A 15,247-nucleotide genomic window follows, 5' to 3' on the forward strand; every position below is an offset into this window, starting at 1 on the left:
TGTGCATAAAAATACTTAATTTTATATATTTTTTGAAGTTCAAAACCGTCTTTTAATTGGAGAAATAATATAGATACATAGCAATTAAAACTTTGACATAATAGCTCATGATGATAAAAACCACACTTACGACCAGTTTTTATACCAACTGAATAAATATAAGGTACATGTATTTTATACATATATTTTGCACTTCACCATAGTTAAATAATATGTTTTGACTTTAATTTTTAACTTTAATAATTAAATTACTTAATTTAATATAAATATCGAGTGTGATTAAAAATTTATGTGACAAAGTGGAATAGAAACTAAAGAAGATTGGGATTCAAATTTCAAATCTCAATCAAAAAAAAAAATTAGATGATTTTTTTTATGGTTAAACAACTCGAGGCGAGTCCAAGTTAACCAGATAATATTTATTTCTTTAAAACAATAACAATGGGCCAAATACATATACATCCCATCCAACTTGGCATCATTTTTTATTTTGGCACGCTATCTCTATCTTGTTCCACTTTGGCCCTCTAACTCTATTTCTTATGTTCCACTTTAACACAAAAGCTGAAACCAGTGCAAAAAATATAGCCTGTTAAATATGAGGTGTAATAAATATCCAATTAAATGTGGTCACCTAGTTTTTTCATCCATGTCAAATGAGTCAATACTAAAATACCTGAACCCGACCTTATTTTTTGTGGGTTTATTTCTTCTAAACGGGTCAGGTATGAAATCGACAGATGAAAGCTTTGGAACTTAGAGAATGAAGATGGGGCAACAGTGGATGAAAAAATACGATCGAGTTCAGGTATTTTAGTAGTGACCCATTTGACATGGATGAAAAAATCAGGTGGCAACATTTAATTTGATATTTATTACACCTTAGATTTAACGGGATATATATTTTTGCACTAGTTTAAGCTTTTGTGTTAAAGTGGAAGGTAAGAAATAGAGTTGGAGGACCAAAATAGAACAAGTTAGAGATAGAGTGCCAAAATGAAAAATAATGCCAAGTTGGATGGCTTATAATAAAGATACACAAAAGAGATAAAAGGAATAAGGTGTTAATTCGCTTTGACGCCGGACAGAAAAGAGAGTAAAGATGACGAAGGCGTTGTTTGTAAGGCCAAACGTGGCGGCGCTGTGTATCCGGCGATTGAGCAGCTCCGTTCAGCCACGTGTACCTTCATTACTCAAATGCGTTTCTATTTCTGCTCGTTCCTACAGGCCAATGAAGCTCGTTCCCCAAATAGGTTCAAAGATTGAGCTTTTCGCTGGTCGTCGGACTTTCTCTACTCGTGCGACTAGCGATACTGGCTCAATTGATTCTCCTCTTATGGAGTCTATGCAGAAAAAGGTTAATTTTATCGACCCTTTGTTTTAGTATGAGTGTATTGCCCTTTTTATGACCATAACTGCAATTTTGTTTTATTGGGCTTGTGTTATCTGCTTTGTGCAATTGTGCTATCTACAGCTTGGGCATTGCTAATATCTCGTTTAAAGCAGGTGGAACCAAGATTTCAAGATTTCAAGTTTATGGGTTCGGTATTTTAATCGTTTTAAGTTACCGGATTCTAAATTAATAATTTATACATATGCAATGGATTTTTTTAAGGCAAATACAAGATTCAAACCAAAGCTACCTGTTCGACCGAACCCGCCACTCTAGCTCTGCCCTGTTTTAAATAGTAAAACTTTAGGGATTTCTTTGACCCCGAAATATGTTCTTGGAAGCATATTTCTTTTGTTCCTTACGCTGTTACTTTTTAAGAAAAAAGATTCTAAAGCATCTGACTACCGAGTTCAAATGAGCCTGACTACTAGATAGAATATCTACGAAAGATAAGTAGAGTGAACTGAATAGTATTGATCCAAGAAAATGTTGAGTGAACTGAATAGTAAGCTAACTATCAAAGAAAGAATGAGAATTGGGAGGGAATTTGTGACCAAAAAGGACTTGAGGTCTAAACTCAAGGACCGAAAAGAGGTATGAATTCAAGGGGCTTTAAGGACAGAGTTCAAGTCGTTGGAAGGGACAGAGGAGCGAGATTTTCGGCTCGGGAAGAAAACATCCCTGAGTATGTGCCACCTTAGAGTATCACTTAAAAAGAAGGAAGCTGATAATGATCAACTGCAAAGTCACAAAATATTTATTACAATGGTATTTCGTAGAATTGAAGACGTTAGGATTTGAAAAGAAAAAAAGGACCAAGAAAAACAATGAATATGACAACCTCTGGATGTTCAGTGAACCATGCAATGAAGCCCCTTGCCCCCAGGTTTTGGTCTAGTTTAAGAGTGCAGTGCATTATGTGTGGGTTAGCGAACCACGCCACCAACAAAAGCTTGATACGTAAGTGGAGAAGAGTAGAAGGATGGGTCCATTATCCACCTAGTTTCAAACCGTGCACCACTAGCCTGCTGGAACTTATCGTTATCCAACAAAAAAAATAGTTGAACCAGCTTCCCTGGGATCACAGATGTCGCATATTACATCAAATAGCTAACTGGCGCGTTGGTACAGTGCACCACCTTGATCCATGTGCAGTAAACTATAAAGCTATGACAAAGATTTAAATTTATAGGCACCAGAGTTGTGATGAGTTCGAGTGGATTCCTGGATGCAGGAAGTGGATGAATGAGAAAGGAAGAAAGATATAGATGCTGAAAACTTCTTGGACTACGTAAAGAGAAGAGATAAAATATAGAGGGGATGAAAGTGTTAGTGGGTGGGGCGAGGAATTTATTACGCTAGCAGTAATCAAATATTAGGAAAATCTCACATTATTCGTCTGTGTCGTAACGAAGTTAATACAACTATGCTTATAGAAAGACTTCATCGAACCAAATAAGAAAGCACGGTTTGAATTTTGGACTAAACTTGTTGAATCCCTTTTAGAAGATCCTTGCATGTTAGTTTACAATATTCTCAAATTACTCAGATTTAGTTTACTTTTTCTGTTTCTTTTTCCTCTAGTAAGTATATAAGTTATTTGTTGGAATAAACTCTAGAATGCTTGCTTCTTTATGGCATATATTAGCACCTACTTTAACTAAAGCATGGCAGCAAAAGTTCTTAAGCGCAGCATGTCCACAATTACAGTCTGGTAAAGAACTACTCCTCCTTGTCCCATCTTTTCCAATCAGTTTTGCTGTAGCTAATTGTCCACCATTTCCAAGTGTGATCTTTATGTTATGTATGGCCATGCCTGAGGGCATATCGGTTGAAGTTGATTTTTCTTTATGAAATTCCATTCACGTGTGCCATTACAGAAACTTTTGATGTTTGATCCTTTTTACAATTTTGTCATTTTTTAGGGTTTAGGGTTTATCGGTTGAAGTAGATTTTTCTTTATGAAATTCCATTCACTTGTGCCATTACAGAAACTTTTGACGTTTGATCTTGGTTACATAAACAAGGCTGTGGCGGTGTGGCCAAAGATTACATTAATAAGGATTTCTGAACTTGCTTGGCTTCTGCTACAATTAGCTGTACAAATTCCATGCACCTATATTTTCAAAAGTCTAGACTACATATCTACCTGGGATATTAAACTAAAGTGCTTACGTTCATGTATTTTGTGATAGCGTCACTTCTGTCAATAACAGACCAATTCATATTTAAATATATGCCAATAGATCAAGGAGCAGTTGAATGCGGACACAGTTGTAGTTAAAGATGCTTATGGTGATGGTCGGCATGTCAGGTGAGGTTTCTTCTCTATTAGATGGTGCATTGGATGGAAAATGAAGCTGGTTTACTAAATCAAGTGGTGAGTATATCTGTTGCTAGTTCTGTAAAGTCATTGTTATTCTTCTCGTTGCAGCATTGATGTAGTCTCTTCAGCTTTTGAGGGACAATCTGCTGTGAATAGGCAGAGGATGGTCTACAAAGCCATATGGGAAGAACTTCAGAACACTGTGCATGCAGTTGACCAGATGACTACCAAAACACCGACTGAAGCAGGGAAGTGATCACAGCACAACCAAAGAGTATCAAAACACCACCACTGCTATATTTTTAAGTCACAACTTTTCAATTGATATCAGATACATTACTATGAACAAAGAGAACTTCGAGTGATGTCAACTCTAAAGTAGTACTGTATTGCTTTACATTGGTTTGTAACAGCAGTTTGTTCATTTTCAGAATCTAGTTCTTACGTACTAGCAGTTGAAGAACAATAGTTGAACATTCCCATCTGAAGGAAGAAAATTTAAGGTCTTTGCGTGATGTCTGAAATTTTGATGAAAAATAAGAAGCGTGGAAGAAATTGGATTTAGCTGTTGGCTGATTATTTTCAGAAATTTGTAGTTGGAAACTTATCAGCTCTCTGTAGTTGCCAATATATTAGCACGAAATATCTACTCTTGTTTGATTGTTTTTTAGATATCCATTGAATTCCAATGGAAATTGCATTTGAAAAATAGCTGTATTGTTGTAGTGTTGATTAGAAGTGAAAAAGACGAAATTTGCTAATCATTTCTGGTAAGTGATCAGATGGTTTAGGCACAGCTATCACATGCGTAAAACCCAATTTTCTTGATATATTTGTCAAAGTAACGATAGAACTAAAAGCATGAGTGGGTACAAGAAGTTGGCTTGTTTGAAAAAGCAAAAGAACAAGTAAAAAAGATCAAGATATAAGAGTTACTACAAATATTTGAAAGAGGAGCAGTCCAACTGCTCAAGCCAAAGAAAAGATGCGTCTCAAAAACTTGTTTGATATGTATCAACTCGTGAATTAAGAGATCGCGCTGAGTCAGAAAATCAAAAGAGTCCTAATGAAAAACGTCATTAACGTGTATTGCAAGTTCAATTGAATAATTATCAACACGTTAACCCCATACTGAACATTTAGACGCAGTACAGACTGCAATTGCGGCACGACTTGTGAGATATAGTAGTTGTTGTTTTACATCCCTTTTCCATCCCCACTGTCTTTGTTTTTTTGAGAAAAAATGACATTATATAGCCGCTCTCAAAACAATAGCTGAAAAATGTATATTTTTTGGATATATTTTGTATATATATACATTTTACAAAAATTATACAAATTTTATACACTTTTTTGGCTACCAAATATAAATAGTTTCTGGCGAGGGCTAAAAGTGAAAAAACCTCTTTTAACAACTTGGTCTATATGTAGCTTTGAATATGAGATTCTGGAGATTTTTTTTAACTTCTTGTTCGAAATTGATGTTTACTTTGCATTATTTTCTAGCATCCTTTTGGTCTGTGTTATTTAACTTCTAACTATAACCCCACAACTCTGTTTCTGATGGCAGTAAGCATGTTTTCCTTGAGATAGTATCACGATACATATCATACGTTTAATCATCATTTCATTCAATCACAGAGCAGCAGCAGTAGAAAAATGGAAAACTGATCTCTAACTGCACATTAACTCCACTAAAGTCTGAATGCAAGTCTTTAATTGCGAATTCCCCACTCTCAATTTGCAGTTACCATCTAGAAGTAAAAGTGTGTGTTTTTCAACATGTTATACATACGAAAAAAATGTTCGTCATAACATTTTTGAAGAAAGAGCATCCAAAGAATTAGAACACAATGAAGCACCCATACCTCTTTCATTGCAAAATTGGATGTAACTATCATTTTCTGTGGTGGATAACTAAAGTGGGGGTGCTGGTGCAGAATTGAACAACAAAACTTCCATATCATTATTTTAGTGCTTGGCAAGTTTATGTAAGATTTTGTTTATCAAAGTTTGGAGATCACTATGACTCTTTAATTTTCAGTCGATAAAAGCTTCCAAAAAGTACATATATGTACAACTCCTGCAGTTAGTGAATTTCAACACTTTGTTTATACATATAATCTTCATGCTGATTCGACTACAAAGGAAATCATTAACAGGAGTTAAACAATGAAGAATCGTATATAGACATTGAAGCTGTATGTATATATATATATATATGTACACTTTCACAAAGTTTTCGTTGAATTATATATACAAATAAAAATTACCCTGAGCTTTGTCCTCTTGGTCAAAAAGCTGATTTGCTTGAAGCACCTGAATATATAATTTGCAGATCAACCAGTCGGAAAATCCGCCCAGTAATCATCAGCTGGACGACAAGCATTAAAATTTCGGTCTTGGTTAACTCTTTCCAACTTAACTGGCAGTAGGCAACATTGGATCCATACCAAGGCCAAATTCCCAAAAGCTACCAGGTTCGACATGTTTTACTTTGCCAAAGTATCTAATATGACGAAGCAGCCTCGCCAAATATGTGTTGTGACATATAGTTGAACTGTCACAGACAACTGCTACATGCTTTCTTGCCCTTGTTATGGCAACATTCATTCGCCTGCTGTCTCCCAAAAAGCCAACAGCTCCTAGATTGTTTGAACGAACCTGGATTATCAAAGCAACATTATATAAGCGTGCACTTACATGCTCTCTTTCTCAATATTTGAACAACATATATTGAAGTGCATAACGTAGCTTGATCTAGTTTTGAAACAGATAAGCTGTGCTAAGGTTGAAGGTACTTGCCATTGTCAAATGCATTCGGCGAAAGAACCAAATAGTAAAACGTAGCCACCTATATAGGCTCAACTTCATGACTATATAAGAAAAATTCAAAGGTCTAAATAAGAATTATGTAAACATTTTTCCAATATGTGAAGTTATCCATGGAGAAATAAGAAGCCCAAAACCCCTTAGAGTGTAATCATAACTACAATCGTAGCGGAAAAAGATGGTCTTCCCAACTCACGAACTAATACAAGGTAATGGAGACTATTTAGCACACTGAGTAAACTACCTCTGTACTTGATAGAAACTTGAAACTTGTATAAATTTTCCAGATTGATTTCCTCCTTCCCTGCTAAAAGTTGCTGTTTGGGGAATGGCTTAAACTACTTAATCAAGGATATGAAACTGAAACACATAGTCATCCCCATCCAAATAACTTAGCATATAGTACTGAGCATTCAATCAGAAATTACTGTATTTTACTAATCATCAGAGGATACCACAAAATTTCCCCCAGGACACTTCGAAACCAGGCCTCCAAGATTTACCCAAAAAAAAATGCTTCAGGAAGTTTAATTAATTAAAATGGTCCTTATAAGGCAGAGATTAGAATGAAATAAAAGGACAATCCACAGAAGCATGTAAACATGTAACACATGAGTAGAGTGACAGCTTACCATGGATATAATCACAGCATCTGCTTCACGGCCTTGAAAGCTATCAATGGTTGCAACCTCAACGCCAGTGGCCATTGGAAGCTCATCGATTTTGTCTCTAAGAAGTTGCACTTGAGCGACATAAGGAGACTGCACTGCAATTGCTGCAGGGGGAACACCTGTACAAGATAATTTAAGATAACTGATACTACTTCTTTGGCTAGTCAATACTAATTTATGATATATGAAGAAACAAAGGAGGAATTTAGAAAGTATGAGCATATTCTCCAAGTGTAAATAAAAAACTTTTCTCTCATCTCAGACGTAAAAGATGCATTCATAAGCTATAATAAGAGAATACAAAGTTGTCATCAGTCCTGCTATCTCACCTAAGCTAGGTATTTTGGTGGATGGATAGGATATATAACAAGATATTTGATAATTGAATTCAATGAATCTGTATGTTGTCCAGTCGCTTGAGCCACAGAAACACTTATCATGCAAGTTTTGTTTATGAATACTTTCTGGGAAATTAAAGGATCTACAATTATTATTTGCAGAGAAAACTAATAGTAAAGAACATGTACCAGAATAAATTAAACTGAAGACGTGTTGAACAACGATATCTGCTTCGCCTTCATTGAAAAAGGAGCCAGTGCCAGCAGGGTCCAGATGCTCTTCACAACCAACTGACAAGCTTCCATAAGGCATTCTCGTATCAAGCAGTAGCAGCGGACACTGTGTAACCCATGTGGGCTGCATGCAGAAATTACAAGAATTAAAATCATCAATGGAATGCATTATATAACCATTTACTTATTGGTCAAACAATATGCTAAAGTTTCAAACAAGCAATAACCCTGCCTAATGTTTTAATGCAGTGCCAAGAACAACCAAATGGTAACTCCACAATAAAGTATTCAACAGCACCTTTATTTCTGAACATAATATGTATTGCATGCTAAAATCAGTAAACAAATGTTAGGGAGAGAGGTTCAAATTTAAAGATATTAAGGAATATGCAGAAAGACATTATTGGTGTTAAGGAGTTTAGGCCAAAATATTATTGAATGGTTTAAACTATTAGATTAGGTAGTTCACATAATTCCATGATATCAAAGAGGTTAAGTCTCACAGCCACCACAAGAAAAAGAATATCTACACCTTTATTTCTGAACATAATATGTATTGCATGCTAAAATCAGTAAACAAATGTTAGGGAGAGAGGTTCAAATTTAAAGATATTAAGGAATATGCAGAAAGACATTATTGGTGTTAAGGAGTTTAGGCCAAAATATTATTGAATGGTTTAAACTATTAGATTAGGTAGTTCACATAATTCCATGATATCAAAGAGGTTAAGTCTCACAGCCACCACAAGAAAAAGAATATCTACACCTCTAGGCTCTATCCCAAGCTAGTGGCTCACAGATCTACACCTCTAGGCTCTATCCCAAGCTAGTGTCTCACAGCCAGTCAGCCACACATTTACAAAATAGACATGCTTGGCCCGGAAAAAAAAAAAGAACTGGGCTCGCACATTAGCGATGATGTTGCAGATTTTAGATAAATAATCCTCTCTAACTATTGGAAAGTAAGATGAATTGGTTCACATGGTTAACAGTATGAAGCATTGTAATCTTAAGTTTAGAGTTCTATGTATCTATTCTTTCATATGCAGGTTGAAATTATCATTGTCCTTGAAATTAGGCATAAAGTAGAATTAGTGACCTTTACTTCAAAAAGTGTATCTTCTAGGTCCATATAAAATTTCATAAAATCACATAATTCGAAAAGGTAAATTCCTACTGAAAAGTCATCCTATTTGAACATTGCCAACGGCACAGATATTCTGCACTATATATTAACCTCTACACCTATGCTTTCCTATTTAACATTTGACGTGCATGAAGAAATTCATGAAAAGCCATTAAGTTTTACATTACAGAAATGACAAAGAAAGGAGCCTAAATCCTCCTTTATACTTTAGAAAAGAACAAAAGGTAGACAAGGTACAAGAATTTAAATCATAAAGTTATAATCCTAGTGAAAGTGGAGAAGTGTTTCATACCTTGACAAAAGGAGAATCCACCAGAAGATGAGAAGCAACGGTTGGAGATGATATTAAGGATCCATCATACATCTCCTTTGAAGCCCAGCTAGCTATGGCATTGTTCATTCTGTACTGTGTTGTTAACTTTGTAGACAGCATCCCGTCATGCAAACTTGCTGCCCTCTCCAGTAGGGAAACTCCAAGACCACCTTCTAACGCTTTTCTAGAAAGGATCACAGGAGCAAGTTGGAATTGATCTCCTGCGAGAATACAACGCTTTCCGAGCAATATCGGTATCCAACATGATGGTTCAATTGCTTGGCCAGCTTCATCTATAATAACCAAATCAAACGTGTCCAGCCGCCTAATTAGTGGATCAGCTGCCCCAATGTTTGTTGCAAGCACAACCTGAGCACTTGATAAGATTTCTTTCACAGTTTCCTTCTCTTCCCTCTTGATGGACTTTCCAAGCTGTTTCAGAAGTTGACGTATACCAGCAGCCAAAGAATCATCCTTAAGACAATATCTCAGGTCTCTTCTAAGATCTGACTTCTTCCTCTCAATCTCTGCTCGGAAATCAGCCAGCTCGGTATTCACAATTTCAGTCAAAGATTTTGAAGCTACAGCAGGGGATATACGTGCAGGATTTCCAACACGAACAATGTTGAGTCCGATATCAGACAACTTTTCAACCATGTTGTCGACAGCTGCATTCGTAGGTGCAGTTACAAGCACCCTTTCACCTTGTTTAACAGCTAGAGAAATCAATTCCTTCAGCATACCGGTCTTCCCTGTGCCAGGAGGCCCTTGAATTATCATAATAGGTCGATTCTTGTTTAAACCTAATGCAATTGCTTTTCTCTGGGAAGTGTCAAATGATTTTCTGTCTGTGGAATCCGGAAGTTCTACTTCAGACCAGTCTGCCATGCCATTCTCCTCGAGCCACGCTAGGTCTTCTTTATCTCCAAAAAGTGTAGCTACCACAGCTACTGAAGGATTTTTCTTCTGGAACCCTTTCTTCTGAAGCATCATTAAGGCTTCACAATTGCGCTGCCAAAAAGAAAGGGGTGAATACCACATTCTAAGATAGATAATTTTCTTCTCAAGCTTGATTAGAAGACAAGAATTCTCAAAAGATGCTGTAACATTTCACTAATTCTACAGAATATAATGTTTTACTCCATCTAAGATTTGTAAAGACGCAAGAAATCTAAAACCTTTTTATACAAAATTACTCTATTACGATATGAATAATACTGACCCAAGGAGGACAGAAGTTACCATAAAACATTCGGCAACACCTATCAAAAATCAATATTGCAAACATCTTGTACCAAAGATAAACAACCTCTTTACTCCCTCGGGGTAAGGGTAAGGTCTGCGTACACACTACCTTCCCTAGACCCCACTTGTGGGATTGTACTGGGTCGTTGTTGTTGTACCAAAGATAAAGAGCCAAATCAAACATAATCCTCTACCAGAAAGCATAGCATGAAATGATAATACTAGAATAACATAAAGAAGAAAGTGAAAAAAGAGAAATGGTGAAGGCACTTAGAACATTATGAGAACAAAAAGCACGACATGCATTGTTGATTCTACAGTATCAATCACCAAAGCAGTCCTAGTGGCAGAAGGTCATTCAAGATTTATAAGCATTTGCTGATACATAGGTTTTCCAAAGTTATACCTGAACCTTGGAAATGAAGTATGAGCTTCTTGCTACTACTTGTATACATGAGGTTCTCCCAAATCAACTAAATAATTGCTTTTACAAAATCAAATCTATGAGCTTCTTAGGTTTTTCAAAGTTAGGCCTAAAACTTGGAAATGAAGTATGAGCTGCTCTAAAAAAGTAGAACTTAGGCAATTTATGTCCAGTCTCTCTGCCCGCTAAGCGAAGAGGATCAAACTATACACTTGCGTTACCACAGGTCTTGCCACATGCAACAATGATTTATGGAGAAGAACCTTTTAATCAAGGAAAATTCAATAATTAAGAACACTTCCACAGCATAGCTTCATTCAGAAGAACATGGAACAGCAAGCTTAACCTCAATTCTTTGCTTTCAAAACCATAAGACAAATGTAGAGGATCACCAGTGGAGTGTGCATTTCCCTCCTAAGATCTACCAAGAAGAAGAATTGGGACGTCGAAGGGACTTGGTAGACCCCTTACAGTTTTTACTCATTTAAATTAATTAGGTTAATCGCATACTTAAATTATTTCTGCTTATAACCTAACCATTTAGTTTCACCTTTCCACATAGCTTTACACATTTACTTTTCAATATGATTGTAACAAGAAATATAACCAGGCAGAATTGAAGGACCGAAATATACCTCATATGTGAGTGCATCAGCCAATCCTTGAATGCGATCAATGCGCACATTTTTCCCAAAGAGCTTGGAAAAGGTAGAATCTCCATGAAGCGACTCAAGAGCCAAACTGATGCTACGTCCATCCTCCCCCAGATTATGCACAAATCCTTGCATGCAAGAAGTTGCGCCAGCTCCTCTACTATCACATGTTCTGACACAAACCATGTCCCCAGGTGAGAGGTTAGTTGGAGGCAATCTGTGATTTCCCTCCAATTTGAACAACACTAAATGCATTCCACCTAATCCTGTGCGTTGGTAAAGACAAAAACATGTCCCAATTCAATGAAGGTAATTCACACTGGCAAACATCCATGTTGTGAGAGAAAGTTATTTCACCTATAGACGTGCTAACTGCAGTCAGATTGCAGATAGTATCACACAGTTCCTGCTCGGGCTGAGCATGGCTAACCAAGAATTCAAATGGTTTCTGTTCCTCGGAATTTAAGACAGGTGCAGGGACAGCATTCAACTCCTCCTGAGTGAACTCCAACTCAGAATCCCTTTCGATACGAAGCAAATCTGACATCCGATTGGTGAAATCATCAATCCTACTCTGCATGGCTTTGGCTTTCTCGAGGTCCATTCCCATTACACCAGGAACAAATTTTGGTTGAGAAGTCTTCCTTGCAATGGCTTTATGCTGAGCTGCAAGCAAACAGCGTCAGGAAAAACAAGCTCATCAATCTGAGAACCCATAGTCAGAGTAGAAAAAAATAAAAAATGCTTTTCCTTTGTCGATCTATATAAAAATCTTATCTTCCTTGATGTCCTAAATAGTTTGACACCATTCTATTGATAATATTGCTTTATACAACTTCCAAGAATCCGATACTCCCTCCAATCCATTTTATAAGATGCTCTTTCCTTTTTGGTCTATTTCAAGAAGATTGACACTTTCTTATATTAAAGCTATGTGATTTTAACAGTGTCATTTAACCCTTGATGAAATGCCCTTATAGGAATGACATGACATGATGCAGACACAAGAATTTAGGAGTATTGAATTGTTATATATTTACCTTATGTATCAAGCCTTTCTTTTGCTTCAAAAACTCTATGTCCAGTCATACATCATCATATAAAATGAAACACAAAGAGTAGGTTTTCAATGATTAATCCTTTCTTTCACTACTATACTACGACTATTAATATAACATAAACCTTCCAGACAAACATGTCATATAACATGAGTCCAAATGGAGTAAATTTCAGGGGGTTACCTGAAATGGCAAGATCCTTGAGAAGCTTCCACGACTCAGTATCGCGCCAATCTTGGACCAAAGATTTACGCTGAAGGTTCTGAAGAACGTCCCTTAGCTCGCGCTGGAAGTTGTCGAAGAGGGTAGGATAATGAGTACAGGCCTTCAAACAAATAGCTTCAAGACCAAGAGGCATAGGTATAGCATTAAGATAAGGCTGAGCTTGAATAACAAAAGTCAATCCTGGTTCCATTCTCTGTTTAACCTCAGTAAACTCTCCCTGCATCTCTGCTGTAGCAAAATCTGTAGCCATAGCTTTCATCCCTTGTGATATCCACCTCACAACACACTTACCCAAATCTTTACGCCCCATTGGGTCACCATTTTCATTCAATGCTCGCACGTTAACCGGCCCACTATCCCTCTCCTCTTGTGAACATTCTTGGTTTTTCTCTGTCTTTTTTCCCAATGACCCTTTTGTTGTAACTGAAGGAATATCACTAGTTTTAACATTCTTGGGTTTTCTTCTCCTGGGACTGAGGGACTTAGTGCCACTACTTGAGCTGGCTTGAATATTGTAATTTGGGAAAGATATGGAGGAATCAAGAAAGATGCGATTTTTGGGGTTGGAAAGAGTAACAGAGCCAAAGAAAGAAGAAAGATTGGATCTTTTTTTATAGAAGCGGAGAGTGAGGCAGCTTGGAGCTAAAGTGGAGATGCTGCCACAGGAATTGCATAAAGATTCCATCTTTAGTAGTTTCACTTGCATCCTGAACTCAGAAAATACTCAGATCAGAATGTCATTGATGAAGTAGAAAAAAAAATCAAGATATCTAGGGATGGAGGCAGTTAATATAGGAGATTAAGATACAAGTGAAGATTTTTAGGGTAAATGGTGTCGTGGTGAAAGGAGAGGCTGTGAAAGCAATGGAAAGTCGTTATCTAAGAAAGGGTCCAAGTAGTATTTTGTGAGAGAGAGGATCTGAACACGTCTTTCTATTGGGTATTTGAGATTCTATAGTTAAAGAGGGCTTGTGACCTCTGTTTGTCCAACGTGTTCATTTTCTGTCCTCTTAGCCGCTGAAAAATGCTGTGGAGAATGTGGACTCGTTTTAGGGACGGAGATTCTTTAGCTGCCCCTTTGGAATTTTCTTGTTTTTAAACCAACAGAGTTTTGATCTAAGCTCCAATTGTCAAAAAATAAACAACCTTCAACGCTGTCTTTATCGCATGAGTAATAAATAGGTTTAACAAATATTTTGCCATCCAACTTGGTAACTAAATTCCTTTCGGACACATAATGTTTAGAGAAATATTTATTTTTGGCCTTTCCCAAAAGTAATAACCAACAATATATATATTTTTTGTATATATGTGTATTATATTAAAAAAATGGAATACATATTTTATATACTTTTTGACTACATTAGTTACATCTAACCGGCCAGTTTGTATTTTGCCCGAATGTTTACACAACAAATCTTCCCCAATCTATCTTCTACCCACCTCTTACAACTTGTTATGACACGCATCAATAATATCGTGACACATGTCATAAACTTAAAAAAAAATCACAATTCAAGCGAAATTTATTAGCCAAATTTTGTTAAATATTTGATGAAGAGCAACCGGGCTTATTTTCGACAAACTTAGATGACCAAAACTGTTCAGGAGTAAGTTTGAGGAATCAAAATTGTGATCAACATTTTTCTAGTATTTCAGAAGACTTGGGCCTTCTTTTGAGCTCCATATGTGATTTCCTGATTACGGCCTTAACATTATGACATTTATATATGATGTCCTTAATCATAACAGGTAAAAGCCAACATAGAACAAAAGAAAAAGTAAGATACTCATTAGTAATAGAAAATAACTACAGAATTAGACGAAGCAAAATTACATTATCTTTTATTGTTCGTCCCTTCCTCTTTTTCTAATGGTCTCGAGCGCTTTCCACTGTCAATGATGACGAAATGTTCATTGAATACCTCATTTAAGTGTGAGTAATAGTTTTACAATCATAAGCTGAAGATTTATCTGCATTTATCGTCACTAACTTGGTTTGCAGCAGAAATTCGTTCAAACATGAAAAAAAGACCTATAAATTCATGATATTCTCGTAGCTAAAAATAAGGAAATTTTATCTGAATCAAATGGCTTATGAATGAAGAAAAAGAAAGAGAAATGAGATAAATAGGATTAGAAGAAATTCAATGATGCAACAAAAGTCAAATAATTTATAAGCATTCAAACATTGCGATTACTTTTTTATTTAGTTCGTATGAGATTAATTTAGAGGAGTAGCACCTCACATTCATTTTCTAATACTTTTAATGGTTTCATAGACAGACCCTTTTGTTGACGTAGATTTTCAACTCAAAGTCAAAACTACAACAACACAAAATGAATCTCGAAAGCTATTGGTAGTGGCCAATTGGATGTTGTAGTGGT

The 15,247-nt window shown here is 36.2% G+C and overlaps 2 protein-coding genes across 2 annotated transcripts; one reads left to right on the top strand and one right to left on the bottom strand.

Annotated features, from left to right (window-relative positions):
* Positions 1–974: 974 nt before the first annotated feature.
* Positions 975–4,283, top strand: LOC104222403 (protein BOLA4, chloroplastic/mitochondrial). The gene is made up of 3 exons (XM_009773636.2): positions 975–1,357; positions 3,640–3,707; positions 3,828–4,283. The coding sequence occupies exons 1-3, from the start codon at positions 1,103–1,105 to the stop codon at positions 3,973–3,975; spliced, it is 471 nt and encodes a 156-aa protein (XP_009771938.1). The 5' UTR covers positions 975–1,102; the 3' UTR covers positions 3,976–4,283.
* A 1,486-nt stretch (positions 4,284–5,769) lies between these two features.
* Positions 5,770–13,791, bottom strand: LOC104222404 (DNA polymerase alpha-associated DNA helicase A). Its single transcript, XM_009773637.2, has 7 exons — positions 12,818–13,791; positions 11,934–12,242; positions 11,559–11,842; positions 9,234–10,265; positions 7,750–7,918; positions 7,184–7,341; positions 5,770–6,383 (listed from the first exon to the last, which is right to left on the bottom strand). Exons 1-7 carry the CDS (start codon positions 13,563–13,565, stop codon positions 6,141–6,143), a joined length of 2,943 nt encoding a protein of 980 aa, XP_009771939.1. The 5' UTR covers positions 13,566–13,791; the 3' UTR covers positions 5,770–6,140.
* Between the last annotated feature and the right edge of the window lie 1,456 nt (positions 13,792–15,247).

This window comes from Nicotiana sylvestris, chromosome 3 (assembly GCF_000393655.2).
Source record: "Nicotiana sylvestris chromosome 3, ASM39365v2, whole genome shotgun sequence".
Lineage (NCBI taxonomy): Eukaryota > Viridiplantae > Streptophyta > Magnoliopsida > Solanales > Solanaceae > Nicotiana > Nicotiana sylvestris.

Coding starts and splice junctions, on each gene's coding strand:
- LOC104222403 (XM_009773636.2), top strand. CDS start 1,103: ATGACGAAGGCGTTGTTTGTAAGGCCAAACGTGGCGGCGCTGTGTATC. Junction 1,358..3,639: donor TGGAGTCTATGCAGAAAAAG/GTTAATTTTATC, acceptor ATATGCCAATAG/ATCAAGGAGCAGTTGAATGC. Junction 3,708..3,827: donor GGTGATGGTCGGCATGTCAG/GTGAGGTTTCTT, acceptor TTCTCGTTGCAG/CATTGATGTAGTCTCTTCAG.
- LOC104222404 (XM_009773637.2), bottom strand. CDS start 13,565: ATGCAAGTGAAACTACTAAAGATGGAATCTTTATGCAATTCCTGTGGC. Junction 7,342..7,749: donor CTTCAGTTTAATTTATTCTG/GTACATGTTCTT, acceptor TATCTTGTACAG/GTGTTCCCCCTGCAGCAATT. Junction 6,384..7,183: donor ATGCTGTGATTATATCCATG/GTAAGCTGTCAC, acceptor TTGATAATCCAG/GTTCGTTCAAACAATCTAGG.